Source organism: Acipenser ruthenus, chromosome 7 (assembly GCF_902713425.1).
Source record: "Acipenser ruthenus chromosome 7, fAciRut3.2 maternal haplotype, whole genome shotgun sequence".
Classification (NCBI taxonomy): domain Eukaryota; kingdom Metazoa; phylum Chordata; class Actinopteri; order Acipenseriformes; family Acipenseridae; genus Acipenser; species Acipenser ruthenus.
Window position 1 is genome coordinate 27,535,330 of NC_081195.1, and position 18,873 is coordinate 27,554,202.

Here is an 18,873-nt window from a genome sequence, read left to right on the forward strand (position 1 = left end):
TGTTGAGAGTGTGTTTCATTCTCTTATGTTCCTAAGTATTTGGTGGCTGCCTCTAATCATGTTGAGAGTGTGTTTCATTCTCTTATGTTTCTAAGTATTTGGGGGCTGCCTCTAATCATGTTGAGAGTGTGTTTCATTCTATTAAGTATTTGGTGGCTGCCTCTAATCATGTTGAGATTGTGTTTCATTCTCTTATGTTTCTAAGTATTTGGTGGCTGCCTCTAATCATGTTGAGAGTGTGTTTCATTCTATTAAGTATTTGGTGGCTGCCTCTAATCATGTTGAGAGTGTGTTTCATTCTATTAAGTATTTGGTGGCTGCCTCTAATCATGTTGAGAGTGTGTTTCATTCTCTTGCACTCAGAGACGCAGCAAAGAGTGCACAAGAAACACACTCTCAACATGATGAGGGAGGCACCAAACACTTAGAAACATATTTGTATTATTAGTATTGTTATTGTTTTAAATGCTCCTGGTGTGTGCTGTACACTTAATATATTGTGTCAGACTGGTTGCACATTTATTACCATTAATGTTGCTGGAGGATTGACTGCTTTTAACAGAGCACTCAATAGTCCCTTTAAAAGGAGTGCTAATCAGCTTTAAAATCCATTCTCTTTATTAACATCATCACTGCCCATTCTCTTACCTCTTATTAGCTTTAACGTTATCACTGGCCCTCCCTTTACAGGAGTGCTGACCATCTTTAAAGTCCATTCTCTTACCTCTTATTAGCTTTATTAATATGATGGCTGTTCCTCCCTTATTTCTTTATTATCACATTCTCTAGTAAGACACTCCCTACTTGAACTCTCTGTGTGCAGATAGAATGGGAGTGTGTGTTTGTAATATCATTTTGACTGTGTGTACTTTACTGTATTGTGTGATAAGCAGAGTCTACTTAGATCATTTCTCCAGAAGTTTAAACAGAGAAGAAGATCTTCAGTAGAAGAAGAGAAGTGACATAGGAACCGTTTTGACACAGTGTTTCAGTAGTCTCCCCCCTAACTCAAACTCCATGACCTTCCGAAGCTCCAGTCTCGAGGGGGTGCTCTGCAGTGTTGGAGTCTCACTGATCCACACAGAGCTCAAACAGCACACAGTGCCGAGTCTCACTGATCCACACGGAGCTCAAACAGCACACAGTGAAGAGTCTCACTGATCCACACAGAGCTCAAACAGCACACAGTGCAGAGTCTCACTGATCCACACAGAGCTCAAACAGCACACAGTGCAGAGTCTCACTGATCCACACAGAGCTCAAACAGCACACAGTGCAGAGTCTCACTGATCCACACGGAGCTCAAACAGCACACAGTGCCGAGTCTCACTGATCCACACGGAGCTCAAACAGCACACAGTGCCGAGTCTCACTGATCCACACAGAGCTCAAACAGCACACAGTGCAGAGTCTCACTGATCCACACAGAGCTCAAACAGCACACAGTGCAGAGTCTCACTGATCCACACAGAGCTCAAACAGCACACAGTGCAGAGTCTCACTGATCCATACGGAGCTCAAACAGCACACAGTGCCGAGTCTCACTGATCCACACGGAGCTCAAACAGCACACAGTGCCGAGTCTCACTGATCCACACAGAGCTCAAACAGCACAGTGCAGAGTCTCACTGATCCACACGGAGCTCAAACAGCACACAGTGCAGAGTCTCACTGATCCACACGGAGCTCAAACAGTGCAGAGTCTCACTGATCCACACGCAGCTCAAACAGTGCAGAGTCTCACTGATCCACACGCAGCTCAAACAGCACACAGTGCAGAGTCTCACTGATCCACACGCAGCTCAAACAGCACACAGTGCCGAGTCTCACTGATCCACACGGAGCTCAAACAGTGCAGAGTCTCACTGATCCACACGCAGCTCAAACAGTGCAGAGTCTCGCTGATCCACACAGAGATCAAACAGCACACAGTGCAGAGTCTATGATCCACACAGAGCTCAAACAGCACACAGTGCCGAGTCTCACTGATCCACACGGAGCTCAAACAGCACACAGTGCCGAGTCTCACTGATCCACACAGAGCTCAAACAGCACACAGTGCAGAGTCTCACTGATCCACACGGAGCTCAAACAGCACACAGTGCCGAGTCTCACTGATCCACACAGAGCTCAAACAGCACACAGTGCAGAGTCTCACTGATCCACGCGGAGCTCAAACAGTGCAGAGTCTCACTGATCCACACGCAGCTCAAACAGTGCAGAGTCTCACTGATCCACACGCAGCTCAAACAGCACACAGTGCCGAGTCTCACTGATCCACACGGAGCTCAAACAGTGCAGAGTCTCACTGATCCACACGCAGCTCAAACAGTGCAGAGTCTCGCTGATCCACACAGAGATCAAACAGCACACAGTGCAGAGTCTATGATCCACACAGAGCTCAAACAGCACACAGTGCCGAGTCACACTGATCCAGGAGAGGATCACAGCATCACAACCAGAGCCCAGTAATCCAGGAGAGGATCACAGCATCACAACCAGCGCTCAATGATCCAGGAGAGGACCACATCATCACAACCAGCGCTCAATGATCCAGGGCAGGATCAGTCTGGTCTGTATTTTTGTACTGTCAACACTATGTATCCTTCAGATCAGGGGTGTCACACTCCAGTCCTTGAGGGCCGCAGGGTCTTCTGGTTTTCATTCCAACTTAAGATCTCAATTAACATAATTGATCTAATTATTTGTTCAATTGGACATTTCATACTTTTCAAGGTCTTTTCCAGTTGATGATTTAAAAAAATGCTCTTGATTCAAGGTACACGACCTATGAAACATTTTGAGACCTGGAGAGACGTGTTACATGTGTCCAATTAATCAAATAATTAGACCAATTAAGTAATTGAGAGCTCGGGTGGAACAAAAGCCAGAAGACACTGCGGCCCTCCAGAAACTGAGTTTGACACTCCTGCTTGAGGTATTTATAAGACATGTCCTGGAAAGAAGGTGTAAAATAAAGTCAAGATATTTAAAAGTATTCTTTTGTCAGCGGTTTCATGATGTCAACATTAAACATTGTTGTGTTTCTCTGTTCCAACCCTGTTCTAAATGGTTTAATTGAACCAATGAAACCTCCATCCAGACCCTGAAGCAGTACATTATATAATCAATCCTGTTAAACCTGCAGTGGAACGGCCTCCAGGACCGTGAGACTGGACACCCCTGATCTAACAGCATTCTAAAGAGGCATGGCAGTGGCTGCACATCTAGCAGGTGCCTCAGTGGCAAGGACAGCTATGCTGTGTTAGTGGTCCGAGCCCCTGCCCTGTCCTGGTTTCTAGTCAGTCTCTGATCGAGGGGTGCAGAGGTGACTGGGGGTGCCCTGGGGTTCGTGCTGCACTAAGGCAGGACAGAATCTTCGTCACTAGCAGACCCAGCCTGGCTGCACAGTGTTGGGATTCAGTCTGCAAGAGTTACCGTCTGCAGCAGAATGAGTGTGGTTTCAGAAGACTTTATATTTAGATCCTGATTGAGTTCTGGTTCTGATTTCAGAGAGGAGCCCTGGAGCTGCTTTCCTTCAGGTCAGTGAGAGTTTAATAATAACAGACCCCGTCATGTTTAAAGAGTCACATTTCAAAATGAACTCACAACTTATTTAGATAAAGTAAGATTGGGGTAAGAAAAAGCTTCTTTTATTATTTCAAATATAAACACATTAAATACAAACAAATGGGAGAATCCCAAACCCTGAAGAGAGCTCAGGGTGCCTGCAGTCACTGTCACTGTGATGTGATGAATGGCAATGCACTCTGCACTGGGTGAGAGTGTGTGCTGAGCAGTTCCTGTGTATTGTGTGTTGTGTAGATTGTGTTGTATTGTGTGTTGTGTTAGATCAGTGTGTGTTGTGTAGATTGTGTTGTATTGTGTGTTTTGCGATCTGCACGATCTCACAATGCAGCTCTGTGTGTGCCAGGTTGTATTGTGTTGTGTGATTGTATTGTGTAGACACTGTGTTGTTATATCTGGTGTGCGATCTGGGCGATCTTCTTCAGCATCTCCTCAGACTGAAGCTGGTCTAGAGTGAGCAGAGACAGACCCAGCTGATCCTCCTGAAATCAGAGGAAACAGGAAACAAGTCATCACTGTATCCATCTCTACTGGCCCATCATTAACCATCCATCTCTCCATCCATCGCTATCTAACCATCCAGCAATCAATCCATACAGCTCTATCCATCTCTACCAACTCTCAATCCAGACATCACTGGGGAGAGTGTGTAGGTGACGGGGAGATTGTGTAGGGGATGGAAGAGTGTAGGGGAGGGGGAGAGTATAGGGGAGGGGGAGGGGGAGGGGGAGGGGGAGGGGGGGGCAGTGTGTAGGTGACGGGGAGATTGTGTAGGGGAGGGGGGTGTAGGGGAGGGGGTGTGGGGGTGTAGGGGAGGGGGAGGGGGAGGGGGAGGGAGGGTAGGTAGGGGGGTGTAGGGGAGGGGGGTGTCTTGCGGAAGGGCTGAGACATGTCTCTCAGGAAGTGCTTGGAGAGCTGCACAGTCTCATTGATGTGTGAGGGGGAGACATGTCTCTCAGGAAGTGCTTGGAGAGCTGCACAGTCTCATTGATGTGTGAGGGGGAGAGTGTGTAGAGGGGGAGAGGGAGAGTGTGTACATAAGAACATAATGGGAGGGGGAGAGGGGTGTAGGGGAGGGGGGTACCTTGCGGAAGGGCTGAGCCATGTCTCTCAGGAAGTGCTTGGAGAGCTGCACAGTCTCGTCGATGGTCAGGTTCAGGCTGCTGTCAGTGATGTGCTCCTGGATCCAGCGAGGAAGCTTCCCTCTCTTGTCAGCACGAGCGTAACGCTGGGGAGGGGGGAAGGAATGATCAAAAGAGAGGTGAGAGGAGGTGAGTTTTTAAAAGCAGATTGAGAGTTTGTCAATTTAACCATGATGCATTGTGTGTGAGGCAGCCTTCTCCCCTCTCCCCTCTCCCCTCTCCACCTTGTCTGCGAAGATCATGAGCCCGTAGTCAGTCTTGCCCCGGATCACTCTCCCCACACACTGGGCTGCATGTCTCATGGCGTCAAAGGTCAGAAAGTCATTCTCTCTGATCTGGAACTGATCCCGCAGGTACTCCAGACGAGCCTTGAGAGGGAGGAAGTGTGAGAGAAGAGAGAGGGTGTGTGAGAGAGAGAGGGAGGGGGGTGTGTGAGAGAGAGAGGGAGGCGGGAGAGACAGGGGAGGCGCAGGTACTCCAGACAAGCCTGGGGGGAGGGGGAGGTACTTCAGACAAGCCTGAGAGAGGGAGGGAGATGACGACTGAGACAGAGAGAGAGAGAGGAACACACACACATAAAGGCTGAGATAGTGCAAGAGAGGGTGAGGGGGAAACAGTCACGGAATAACAAGGGAATGAGGAAGTGCAGAGGGAGGAGTGCACTGACCTTGAGCAGGCGGCTCTGTGTGTACACGTAGGGGACTCCGAACATGATGACTGCCCGGCCGAAGTGATGAACTGAGAGACAGAGAGGATCAGTGAAAACAATCCATTAATGAGAAATGTGCTACTGCTTTAATGAGGTCACTATACATTGTTATGAATCCCCATTGTAATCCCCATACCCCTCTGCTCCCCAACTTACAAAAACATCAAATCAGAACACTGCTCCCCGACTCACCAAAATCGATCCCCTCTGACACCTTGCCTCTAGCCACAGAGAGCAGGATTGCACCCCGACCGTTTTCACAGGCCTGGAATAAGAAGCAGCTCTCAGAAAAACAATCACTGCTCCCCAAACAGACGCACCCTGCCCTGCTCTCCAAACAAACCCTCCCTCCCCTGCTCCCCAAACAAACCCTCCCTCCCCTGCTCCCCAAACCCACCCTCCCTCCCCTGCTCCCCAAACAGACCCACCCACCCTGCCCTGCTCCCCAAACAAACCCTCCCACCCTGCCCTGCTCCCCAAACAGACCCACCATCCCTCCCCTGCTCCCCAAACAGACCCACCCACCCTGTCCTGCTCCCCAAACAAACCCTCCCACCCTGCCCTGCTCCCCAAACAGACCCACCATCCCTCCCCTGCTCCCCAAACAAACCCTCCCACCCTGCCCTGCTCCCCAAACAGACCCACCATCCCTCCCCTGCTCCCCAAACAGACTCACCCTCCCTCCCCTGCTCCCCAAACAGACCCACCCACCCTGCCCTGCTCCCCAAACAAACCCTCCCACCCTGCCCTGCTCCCCAAACAGACCCACCATCCCTCCCCTGCTCCCCAAACAGACCCACCATCCCTCCCCTGCTCCCCAAACAGACCCACCCTCCCTCCCCTGCTCCCCAAACAGACCCACCCTCCCTCCCCTGCTCCCCAAACAGACCCACCCACCCTGTCCTGCTCCCCAAACAAACCCTCCCACCCTGCCCTGCTCCCCAAACAGACCCACCATCCCTCCCCTGCTCCCCAAACAGACCCACTCTCCCCTCTGCTCCTCTCTCTGACCTCCTGGTATTTCTCCAGTGCCATGCTGGTCTCTGCAGCATCCTGGGTCTCGATGAAGATCAACTTGTTTCTCTGGATGTTCTCTAAGATCCCCTGCAGGAGCAAAACACAGAGAATAGCCATCAGAGAATAAACACCACTGCACTGATACAGAGACCAACCCTCACCCTCAGAGACTAACCCTCACAGAGACTCACCCTCAGAGAATAAACATCACTGCACTGATACAGAGACCAACCCTCAGAGACTAACCCTCACAGAGACTCAACCTCAGAGACTCACCCTCAAAGAGACCAACCCTCACAGAGACTAACCTTCCTTTACACAGAGAATACTGTATACTAACCATCCCTCACTGTAGAGTCCTGCGCGGGCCCGACTTTTACAACCTGCTTCCGACCCGGACCTGCTACTACAGGACCCGACCTGAACCAGCAACCCGCTGCAACACCGTCTTCTTACCCACAACCTGACCCGACCCGACCTGCTTTCATGAGACCTGCAACCCGACCCAAACCTGCAAGTGTTTGCATTGACTGACACTCTCATGTTCTCACATTCATACACAGATATATCTCTACCATTGTCCACAGACTGAGTTTATACAATAGGCTATTATTATTTATTTCTTAGCAGATGCCCTTATCCAGGGCGACTTACAATCGTAAGCAAATACATTTCAAGTGTTACAATACAAGCAATACAATAAGAGCAAGAAATACAATAACTTTTGTTCAAGTGTGACAAACCACAATTCAATAATATAGCAGATAATAGTGATAGTTACATCAGGATATGATTAAATAGTGATAGTTACATAAGGATATGATTAAATACAAAATACTACAGGTTAAACACTTGGCAGATTACAGTATTCTGAAGTACAGGATTAAATGCAGTAAGATAGGGGGCAGATAAGAGCAAAATAAAGCAAATTTAAATGAAGGGTGATAGTGTCCCAGGATACAAACAGAGGAGTTCTACAGGTGCTGTTTGAAGAGGTGAGTCTTAAGGAGGCGCCGGAATGTGGAAAGGGGCTGGGCAGTCCTGACATCTGTAGGAAGGTCATTCCACCACTGCGGAGCAAGGGTGGAGAAGGAGCGGGCTCTGGAGGCAGGGGAGCGTAGCGGAGGTAGAGCCAGTCTTCTAGTGGAGGCGGAGCGGAGAGGTCGAGTGGGGGTGTAGGGAGAGATGAGGGTCTGGAGGTAGCTGGGTGCAGTCTGGTCAAGGCATCTGTAGGCTAGTACAAGAGTCTTGAACTGGATGCGAGCGGTGATCGGGAGCCAGTGGAGTGAGCGGAGTAGTGGAGTTGCGTGGGCGAAGCGAGGCAGAGAGAACACCAGGCGGGCAGCAGAGTTCTGGATGAGCTGGAGCGGACGGGTGGCGGACGCAGGGAGGGCAACCAGGAGGGAGTTGCAGTAGTCTAGGCGGGAGAGTACCATGGCCTGGACCAGGAGCTGGGTAGCATAGTTGGGTAGCATAGGCTATACAGCGTGGTAGCTTTCTCTAGTGGTCTGGATATATTTTAACATTGCAACATTAACTATCTCTACTTACTTTACTATAAAATACCTGTCTATTCCATTTGTGTCACCAGTTGAAAGGGAGCTACACCTGTGCTTTCACAGAGATTGTACCAGTTTTGTGGCTATCGTTCACAAAAACAAAATGACAGGTTTTACAAGCAACAAATCCAATCTGAAGGAATTCCACACTTCTGATTTACCTCTCAATTATCCACTGCATCGGGGTCTCAAGCTTGCGGCCCGCACAGCGCTACAATCCGGCCCGCTAAATAAGAGCAGCCAGTAGCATCACACTGCATCATTCACCAGCAGGCTGTGCACTAAATCTTTGAAGCTCGACAATGTCATGTCCGTTGTTGTGAACTGTGAGATCTACATTCGCTCCAGGGGCTTGCAGCACAGACAGTTTCGTGCTTTCTTGGAGGAAACTGAATCCAAATATGGTGACTTGCTGTACTTCACAGAGGTGCATTGGCTAAGCAGAGGTACTGTTTTAAAGAGATTCTTTGAGTTAAAAACAGAGGTGTAAAGGTTCATACAGGAGATTAATATGCCCCTGCCAGAGTTTGAAGACACACAATGGATGATGGATCTTGCTTTCCTTGTTGATATCACCCGAGTTGAATAACCTAAAACTGAAGCTACAAGGTCCTGGTCAGCTTGTGACAACAGTGTTTGATGATGTGAAAGCATTCACAACTAAACTGAAACTATGGAAAAATCAGACTTCTCAGAGTAATCACACTCATTTCCCATCATGCAAGTCACTTGTGGAAGAGCTCAACATTGAAATGCAGTTCAGTGGTGCTGAATATGCTGCTAAACTTGACCTGCTTTTGGAAGAATTTGATCAGCGGTTTGCAGGTTTTAGAAAGCAAAGAGCAAGCTTCCCGTTGTTTGCTGATCCATTTTCAGTTGATGTGGAAACACCACCAGGTGATTTCCAGATGGAGCTCATTGGTCTTCAATGCACCTCTGAAGAATAAACCCAAGGAGATGTCACACAGTTCTTCAAGCAGCTGCTACCATCTTTCCCACAGCTTTGCAAAAAAACATGGCTCTGTTTGGCAGCACATGCATTTGTAAGAAACTTTTCTCCACTGTGAATATAAACAAGTCAAAGTACAGAACAAAATGATCTGATACACACCTTGCTGCAATCCTGAAGGTTTCAACTGCTCAGTCTCTGAGGCCAAACATCAGCAGACTCACAGAACTGAAGCACTGCCAGGTGTCTAACTCTTTGGCAAACCCAAATTGTAAAAAAGTTCTATGACAGTTCCGTTTAATACTTCATGAATGAAAGGTGTTTTTTTTTTTGTGACGTCATTGGCCCTCCAGAAGGATTTCAGGATTGACATTGGCCCTCATGTAAATTGAGTTTGAGACCCCTGCACTGCATGACATAAACCCTGCGCTGTCTTTTGTTTCACCTCGTCCACAGGCATTTTTAACATCACCAAGCAGACATGATTAAAGGATCTTGCGACGTATCAAATAAGCGACAACAACACTGCTTAGTCAGCTGACTCCTCCCTAATCGCCTCCTGCTTTAGACAGTGCAGGAAATACTGGTACATTTACATTCTAATACGTTATTTGGGAAAGGGTTACAGACGAGTACGCTGAAAGGACAGAAAATGTTTTTGGTGATTCAAATTCAGGCTTGAAAATTACATTTTTGTCACCTGAACAACAAACTGCAAAAAAGTTTACATTCTGACCTGAACCCGACTCGATGCAGGACTCACTGTACACAGAGACTAACCCTCAGAATATAACCATTCCTCACACAGATGATACCCTAACTAACTATCCCTCACAGAGAATACTGCATGCTAACAGTCCCCCAGTCATCAGCCCCCGACCCCCTCACTCCCCCCGGCCCCCTCACTGCCCCGGCTCCAAGAGCCCCTCGCTCCCCCGGCTCCATGAGCCCCTCACTCCCCCGGCTCCATGAGCCCCTCACTCCCCCGGCTCCATGAGCCCCTCACTCCCCCAGCCCCCTCACTCCCCCGGCTCCATGAGCCCCTCGCTCCCCCGGCTCCATCAGCACCTCACTCCCCCGGCCCCCTCACTCCCCCGGCTCCATGAGCTCCTCACTCCCCTGGCTCCATGAGCCCCTCACTCCCCCGGCTCCCAAGCCCCTCACTCTCCAGTCTCACCTGCTCATACCAGGATGCTACAATGTTCTCCATGTACTGGTAGCTGGTGAAGAAAGCCACAATCCCGTCGGGCACGACAGAGGACATCTCCAGCAACAAGTTACCATAGTTACGGATCACAGCTGAGAGAAAGAGAAAACTAGTGAAGACTGGAGAAGAGAAGAACAGAGGGGAGGAGGAGCGGGGCTGCAAGATTTGCAAAAACATTACAATGTAGAAGTGTTCAGCAGCAGGGTGTAGTGTGTAGGGTGCAGGGTGAAGTGTGTAGGGAGCAGGGTGAAGTGTGTAGAGGTGTTCAGTAGCAAGGTGCAGCATGTAGGGAGCAGGATGTAGTGTGTAGGGTGCAGGGTGTAGTGTGTAGGGAGCAGGGTGTCGTGTGTAGGGAGCAGGGTGTCGTGTGTAGAGGTGTTCAGCAGCAGGGTGTCGTGTGTAGGGAGCAGGGTGTCGTGTGTAAGGTGCAGGGTGTCGTGTGTAGAGGTGTTCAGCAGCAGGGTGCAGTGTGTAGGGAGCAGGGTGCAGTGTGTAGAGGTGTTCAGGAGCAGGGTGCAGTGTGTAGGGAGCAGGGTGCAGCGTGTAGGGAGCAGGGTGCAGCGTGTAGAGGTGTTCAGCAGCAGGGTGCCGTGTGTAGGGATCAGGGTGCAGTGTGTAGAGGTGTTCAGGAGCAGGGTGCAGTGTGTAGGGAGCAGCGTGTAGGGAGCAGGCTGCAGCGTGTAGAAGTGTTCAGTAGCAGGGTGTTGTGTGTAAGGTGCAGGGTGTCATGTGTAGGGAGCATGGTGCAGCGTGTAGGGAGCATGGTGTAGTGTGTAAGGTGCAGGGTGTCGTGTGTAGGGAGCATGGTGTAGCGTGTAGGGAGCAGGGTGTAGGGTGTAAGGTGCAGGGTGTCGTGTGTAAGGTGCAGGATGTCGTGTGCAGAGGTGTTCAGTAGCAGGGTGTAGTGTGTAAGGAGCAGGGTGTAGTGTGTAAGGTGCAGGGTGTAGTGTGTAGAGGTGTTCAGCAGCAGGGTGCAGTGTGTAAAGAGCAGGGTGTCGTGTATAAGGTGCAGGGTGTCGTGTGTAAGGTGCAGGGTGTCATGTGCAGAGGTGCAGGGTGTTGTGTGCAGAGGTGCAGGGTGTTGTGTGCAGAGGTGCAGGGTGTTGTGTGCAGAGGTGCAGGGTGTCGTGTGTAAGGTGCAGGGTGTCGTGTGCTGAGGTGCAGGGTGTCGTATGTAGAGGTGTTCAGCAGCAGGGTGTAGTGTGTAAGGTGCAGGGTGTAGTGTGTAAGGTGCAGGGTGTAGTGTGTAAGGTGCAGGGTGTAGTGTGTAAGGTGCAGGGTGTCGTATGTAGAGGTGTTCAGCAGCAGGGTGTAGTGTGTAAGGTGCAGGGTGTAGTGTGTAAGGTGCAGGGTGTAGTGTGTAAGGTGCAGGGTGTCGTATGTAGAGGTGTTCAGTAGCATAACAGACTCACCTATATCTTCTCGCGTCTCGAATTTAGAGCTGATCGCAACCTGGTCATTCCCACGGCCAACGATCTACAGAGAGAGAGGGAGAGAGAGAGAGAGAGAGAGAGAGAGAGAGAGAGAGAGCTGGCAGTTACACACTCAAACAGACACAAACACACAAACACGTAAAGACACACACAGACACAAAACTGACACAAAGACAGACAGACACCTGACTGCAATTTCTCCCTCCCTGCCCACCTACTGGTGTAAATCAAACATATTAAAACAGCAGGAGTGTCTCCCTCACACAGACTGCTTCACTCCTCAGACACTGTCGTACAGCACTGACACACTCCCCCCCTCCTCTCACCCCTCACTCCATCCCCTCACCCTCCTTCCCTCCTCCTCCTCACACTCCCTCCCTCACCCCCCTCCTCCTCACCAGTGGGCAGAGGCAGGCCCGTGCGAGGGTCATGGTGAAGGATGCCATGGTAACGGGGCGGAAGTCCAGAATCTTGGGGTAGATATCCAGCGGAGAGAGAGTCTGAGAGACAGCGACAGATTCCAGTTATAGTGGCTGTTTTAAGTAACTGAGCGACACAGAGTGAGAATTACCCCCTCACTCTGATCAATGAAAGAAGTTATTTACAAACCACTAACCAAGATCATGCAACAGTCTCTTGACACAGGGGTTGTAGCGACAGACTGCAGAATTACAAAACTGAATCAGGTAACTACAGACCAATAAGTCTGACTTCTATTATATGTAAACTTATGGAAACTATAATAAGATCCAAAATGGAAAATTACCTATATGGTAACAGTATCCTGGGAGACAGTCAACATGGTTTTAGGAAAGGGAGATCATGTCTAACTAACCTGCTTTATTTTTTTGAGGATGCAACATCGACAATGGATAATTGCAAATCATATGACATGGTTTATTTAGATTTCCAGAAAGCTTTTGACAAAGTCCTGCATAAAAGATTAATTCTCAAACTGAACACAGTAGGGATTCAAGGAAATGCATGCACATGGATTAGGGAGTGGTTAACAGGTAGAAAACAGAAAGTACTGATTAGAGGAGAAACCTCAAAATGGAGCGAGGTAACCAGTGGTGTACCACAGGGATCAGTACTGGGTTCTCTGCTATTCCTGATCTACATTAATGATTTAGATTCTGGTATAGTAAGCAAAGTTGTTAAATTTGCAGACGACACAAAAATAGGAGGAGTGGCAAACACTGTTGCAGCAGCAAAAGTCATTCAAAATGATCTAACAGCATTCAGAACTGGGCAGACACATGGCAAATGACATTTAATAGAGAAAAGTGTAAAGTACTGCACGCAGGCAATAAAAATGTGCATTATAAATATCATATGGGAGATACTGAAATTGAAGAAGGAATATATGAAAAAGACCTAGGAGTTTATGTTGACTCAGAAATGTCTTCATCTAGACAATGTGGGGAAGCTATCAAAAAAGCCAACAAGATGCTCGGATATATTGTGAAAAGTGTTGAATTTAAATCAAGGGATGTAATGTTAAAACTTTACAATGCATTAGTAAGACCTCACGTAGAATATTGTGTTCAGTTCTGGTCACCTCGCTACAAAAAGGACATTGCTGCTCTAGAAAGAGTGCAAAGAAGAGCGACCAGAATTATCCCGGGTTTAAAAGGCATGTCGTATGCAGACAGGCTAAAAGATTTGAATCTATTCAAGCATTCAAAATTTTAAAAGGTATAGACAAGGTATAGGGAGAGCGAGAGAGAGAGAGGAGGGGGGGATGGAGTTACCCCGGAGGTGATGATGACCGTCTGGAAGCGCTCAAACACAGGCTTGATAGCGATGGAGGAGTCCATACAACTGAGAGGGGGGAGAGAGAGAGAGAGGGGGAGACACGACACATTTAGTGGGGCAGCAATGAATTCTGACTTCTAAAATGCACCAGTGAGACCCCTGCTGAACAGCCAATACTGCCTATCTCCAAATTGCAACGTAACCTGCCCCCCTCCCTCCCTCCCTCCTGTATTATCTACAGCACTGATTCCTCCCCAGCATTAACGAGGCTACTGATCTTCCAAAATAGAATTCCTCCTCCCCCCGCCCCCCTCTACCTTTCTCACCTGAAGTGCAGGATGGGGTTGGCGATGGAGGGGGTCCTGTCCTCAAACGGTTCGATGATGATCGTGAAACCTGGGGGGGGGGGGGGGTAATAAAAGAGTTATACCATCCACCAGCCCACCAATCAAATCATATCCACTCCCTACTCCTAGGGAGATGGTGGAGGTGGAGGTGCAGTCAGGTGGAGGTGTAGACAGGTAGGGGTGCAGTCAGGTGGAGGTGTAGATGAGAGACAGGTGGAGGTGCAGTCAGGTGGAGGTGCAGTCAGGTGGAGGTGCAGTCAGGTGGAGGTGCAGTCAGGTGGAGGTGTAGTCAGGTGGAGGTGCAGTCAGGTGGAGGTGCAGTCAGGTGGGGGTGTAGTCAGGTGGAGGTGCAGTCAGGTGGAGGTGCAGTCAGGTGGAGGTGCAGTCAGGTGGAGGTGTAGTCAGGTGGAGGTGCAGTCAGGTGGAGGTGCAGTCAGGTGGAGGTGCAGTCAGGTGGAGGTGCAGTCAGGTGGGAGACAGATGGAGGTGCAGTCAGGTGGGGGTGCAGTCAGGTGGAGGTGCAGTCAGGTGGAGGTGCAGTCAGGTGGGAGACAGATGGAGGTGCAGTCAGGTGGGGGTGCAGTCAGGTGGGGGTGCAGTCAGGTGGGGGTGCAGTCAGGTGGGGGTGTAGACAGGTGGGGGTGCAGTCAGGTGGTAGACAGGTGGTGGACGGTACCTTTGCTGTAGGTGCTGACCAGCGTGGCGAAGTTGGAGATGAGGGTGACGGCAGAGAAATCAGCGATATCAGCGATCTCTAGAGTGCGCAGGAGAGAACGCAGCCGCTCTGCACAGAACCTGAGTGTGAGAGAGTGACAGAGAGAGAGTGTGAGTGTTAACCGAGAGGCTTGCAGTCAATGCACATTTTCTCAAAGGCGAGGGGGGGGGGGGGATGAGCATTGTGAGGAGAGGGGAGCATTGAGAGGGGATGGGAGGGGATGAGGGGAGTGTTGAGAGGGGAGGGGGTGAGGGGAACATTGAGAGGGGAGTGTTGAGAGGGGAGGGGGTGAGGTGAGCGCTGTGAGGGGAGGGGAGCGTTGAGAGGGGAGGGGATGAGGTGAGCGCTGTGAGGGGAGTGGGTGAGGGGAGCGCTGTGAGGGGAGGGGGTGATGGGAGCGCTGTGAGGGGAGGGGAGCGTTGAGAGGGGATGAGGGGAGCGCTGTGAGGGGAGCGCTGTGAGGGGAGCGCTGTGAGGGGAGGGGGTGAGGGGAGGGGATGTGGGGAGCGTTGAGAGGGGAGGGGTGAGGGGAGTGTTGAGAGGGGAGGGGAGCGCTGTGTGGGGAGGGGGTGAGGGGAGTGTTGAGAGGGGAGGGGACGAGGGGAGCGTTGAGAGGGGAGGGGTGAGGGGAGCGCTGTCGGGAGGGGAGCGCTGTGAGGGGAGGGGAGTGTTGAGAGGGGAGGGGGTGAGGGGAGCGTTGAGGGGAGGGGGTGATGGGGTGAGGGGAGCGCTGTGAGGGGAGGGGGAGCACTGTGAGGGGAGGGGGTGAGGGGTGCGCTGTGAGGGGAGGGGAGCGTTGAGAGGGGAGGGGGTGTGGGCAGCGCGGTGAGGGGAGGGGGTGAGGGGAGCATTGAGAGGGGAGGGAGCGAGGGGAGCGCTGTCAGGGGAGGGGGTGAGGGGAGCGCTGTTGGGAGAGGGTGAGGGGAGCGCTGTTAGGAGAGGGGGTGAGGGGAGTGTTGAGAGGGAGGGGGCGAGGGGAGCTTTGAGGAGAGAGGGGATGAGGGGAGCACTGTGAGTGGAGCGTTGAGAGGGGAGGGTGTGAGGGGAGCGCTGTGAGGGGAGGGGGTGAGGGGAGCATTGAGAGGGGAGGGGGCGAGGGGAGCACTGTCAGGGGAGAGGGTGAGGGAAGCGCTGTCAGGGGAGAGGGTGAGGGGAGCGCTGTTAGGGGAGGGGGTGAGGGGAGTGTTGAGAGGGAGGGGGCGAGGGGAGCTTTGAGGAGAGAGGGGATGAGGGGAGCACTGAGTGGAGCGTTGAGAGGGGAGGGGGTGAGTGGAGCGTTGTGAGGGGAGGGGGAGAGGGGAGTGTTGAGAGGGGAGTGCTATCAGGGGAGGGGAGCGTTGAGGAGGGAGGGGGTGAGGGGAGAGCTGTGAGGGGAGGGTGAGAGGAGCGTTGAGAGGGGAGGGGGTGAGAGTAGTGTTGAGAGGGGAGGGGTGAGGGGAGCGCTGTCAGGGGTGGGGGTGAGGGGAGCGTTGAGAGGGGAGGGGGCGAGGGGAGCTTTGAGGAGAGAGGGGATGAGGGGAGCACTTTGAGGGGAGGGGGTGAGGGGAGCGTTGAGAGGGGAGGGGGCGAGGGGAGCTTTGAGGAGAGAGGGGGTGAGGGGAGCGCTGTGAGGGGAGGGGGTGAGGGGAGCTTTGAGGAGAGAGGGGGTGAGGGGAGCACTGTGAGGGGAGGGGGTGAGGGGAGCTTTGAGGAGAGAGGGGATGAGGGGAGCACTGTGAGTGGAGCGTTGAGAGGGGAGGGTGTGAGGGGAGTGCTGTCAGGGGAGGGGGTGAGGGGAGTGTTGAGGGGAGGGGGAGAGGGGAGGGGGAGAGGGGAGTGCTGTCAGGGGAGGGGGTGAGGGGAGTGCTGTCGGGGGAGGGGGGGAGGGGAGTGTTGAGGGGAGGGGGAGAGGGGAGTGTTGAGAGGGGAGGGGGAGAGGGGAGTGCTGTCAAGGGAGGGGGTGAGGGGAGTGTTGAGGGGAGGGGGAGAGGGGAGTGCTGTCCGGGGAGGGGTGAGGGGAGTGTTGAGGGGAGGGGGAGAGGGGAGTGCTGTCAGGGGAGGGGGTGAGGGGAGTGTTGAGAGGTGAGGGGGTGAGGGGAGCGTTGAGAGGGGAGGGGGTGAAGGAAGCATGAGAGGGGAGGGGAGCGTTGTGAGGGGAGGGGGAGAGGGGAGGGGAGTGTTGAGAGGGGAGGGGGAGAGGGGAGTGCTGTCTGGGGAGGGGGTGAGGGGAGTGTTGAGAGGGAAGGGGGTGAGGGGAGTGTTGAGAGGGGAGGGGGAGGGGTACATTGTGAGAGGAGGGGGGAGGGGATTGTTACCGGAGAGGCTTGCGGTCGATGCACACTTTCTCGAAGGCGTCCTTGAGGAACTGCGGCGGGCTTTCCTGCACCACATGTTGAACCCGGAGCCGAGACTTCAGGTACTCGAGCAGCCTCTTCAGGAACCCAACGAAGTGCTCAGCAGAGCGAATACTGCCGGGGACCGCCTCTATACACAGAGGAGAGGAGAGACAGAGAGACATGAACACACACACACACACACATAGATAAAGAGGGGAACATGCACTATACAAGGAACTAGTTTACAAAACGTATTGGGTTTTAGATTGAGTAACTATTTGGGTTTTAAAGATAGAAGACTATTTGGGTTTAATATTAATTACTGGAGCAGGAAGACAGATGGTAAGGAGGAAGCAATGAAGTGCACCACATGGCAGTTTAAAAGGGGACCCTGTGTTTTCTTAGAGATAACATTTTGGGGCTAAAATCTTCGACACACAATCTCCTTCCTTCTGTTAAATGCATGATTTATGAGGGGAACATCAAACAGGCTTTGTTGTTACAATCAAGGTAATAAAATGGAAGCTGATCCACGTGGTCAATATGATGATTAGTTAATAAGAATGTACGTCATGAAGGGAATGCCTTTTTCTGATTGGTTAAGAAATGGTATAACAATGCAAACATGTGTATTCAATCGTTGATTCTATTATGATTGTGCTTGAGGAAAACAGGATACCCAGGTGCTGTACTGGGCAGCAGTGTGGAGTAGTGGTTAGGGCTCTGGACTCTTGACTGGAGGGTCATGGGTTCAATCCCCAGTGTGGGACACTGCTGCTGTACCCTTGAGCAAGGTACTTTACCTAGATTGCTCCAGTAAAAACCGAACTGTATAAATGGGTAATTGTAAGGAAAAATAATGTGTAAAAAATAATGTAATTGTATGTAAAAATAATGTGATATCTTGTAATAATTATAAGTCGCCCTGGATAAGGGCGTCTGCTAAGAAATAAATAATAATAATACTGTACCTAATAAAATATCTTTGTTGAAATCTACAACAGAGTTAGGAATCGCAATCATTTTATACTCATTATACAGACGAAAAAAGAACATAAACAAACGTGTTGCTGTTTTAATTCCTTATTCATTTCTACAAGGGGCTCCCCTGGTGACTATAGAGGTTCACACACACTGTGACTCTGCCTGACCTTGCAGGATCTCATCAGGCAGCACCGGATTGGACAGATACACGTCCGTTTCCCTGGCAACATTCGCCTCCTTCAGCCCCTCCACCAGTCGCCTGTACTCCTCCTGCAGCCGTGACGCGTCCGTGTCTTTGATCCTGAGACAGAGAGAAAGAGAGAGAGAGAGTATCAAACAGGGAACAGCACCCGCAGCCAGGCCCTGTCTGTCTCCTTGACCCTGGAGAAGAGACAGACATCAGACAGAGAGAGAGTGAAACAGCAAACAGAAAACAGAGAGCCTAGCCATCACACCCTTGTCTGTCTCCTCTGCAGAGTGTGGGAAAGTGAGAGCCATACCTCTAGATAGTGTTTTGCAGAGTGTGGGAGAGTGAGAGCCATACCTCTGGATAGTGTTTTGCAGAGTGTGGGAGAGTGAGAGCCATACCTCTGGATAGTGTTTTGCAGAGTGTGGGAGAGTGAGAGCCATACCTCTGGATACTGTTCTGCAGAGTGTGGGAGAGTGAGAGGGAGTGAAAGCCCTACCTCTGGATAGTGTTCGGCAGAGTGTGGGAGAGTGAGAGCCCTACCTCTGGATACTGTTCTGCAGAGTGTGGGAGAGTGAGAGGGAGTGAAAGCCCTACCTCTGGATTGTGTTCGGCAGAGTGTGGGAGAGTGAGAGGGAGTGAAAGCCCTACCTCTGGATTGTGTTCGGCAGAGTGTGGGAGAGTGAGAGCCCTACCTCTGGATACTGTTCTGCAGAGTGTGGGAGAGCGAGAGGGAGTGAAAGCCCTACCTCTGGATAGTGTTCGGCAGAGTGTGGGAGAGTGAGAGCCCTACCTCTGGATACTGTTCTGCAGAGTGTGGGAGAGTGAGAGGGAGTGAAAGCCCTACCTCTGGATAGTGTTCGGCAGAGTGTGGGAGAGTGAGAGCCCTACCTCTGGATACTGTTCTGCAGAGTGTGGGAGAGTGAGAGGGAGTGAAAGCCCTACCTCTGGATTGTGTTCGGC

General features: G+C 51.3%; 1 protein-coding gene across 4 annotated transcripts in view; it reads right to left on the minus strand.

Annotated features, from left to right (window-relative positions):
* Window positions 1-3,626: 3,626 nt before the first annotated feature.
* ercc2 (excision repair cross-complementation group 2) overlaps window positions 3,627-18,873 on the minus strand; it is a 29,657-nt gene continuing 14,410 nt past the window's right edge. For all 4 annotated transcript variants that reach the window (XM_059026741.1, XM_034025118.3, XM_034025119.3 and 1 more), the window contains exons 10-23: window positions 17,891-18,024; window positions 16,719-16,887; window positions 14,386-14,504; window positions 13,689-13,758; window positions 13,359-13,428; window positions 12,003-12,104; window positions 11,584-11,647; window positions 10,142-10,263; window positions 6,451-6,543; window positions 5,632-5,704; window positions 5,398-5,468; window positions 4,955-5,098; window positions 4,673-4,816; window positions 3,627-4,070 (exon numbers count right to left, since the gene is read on the minus strand). In XM_059026741.1, coding sequence (XP_058882724.1) covers window positions 3,978-4,070; window positions 4,673-4,816; window positions 4,955-5,098; window positions 5,398-5,468; window positions 5,632-5,704; window positions 6,451-6,543; window positions 10,142-10,263; window positions 11,584-11,647; window positions 12,003-12,104; window positions 13,359-13,428; window positions 13,689-13,758; window positions 14,386-14,504; window positions 16,719-16,887; window positions 17,891-18,024 — 1,468 coding nt within the window. In that variant the 3' untranslated portion in view covers window positions 3,627-3,977. The remainder of the gene's footprint in view (window positions 4,071-4,672; window positions 4,817-4,954; window positions 5,099-5,397; window positions 5,469-5,631; window positions 5,705-6,450; window positions 6,544-10,141; window positions 10,264-11,583; window positions 11,648-12,002; window positions 12,105-13,358; window positions 13,429-13,688; window positions 13,759-14,385; window positions 14,505-16,718; window positions 16,888-17,890; window positions 18,025-18,873) is intronic.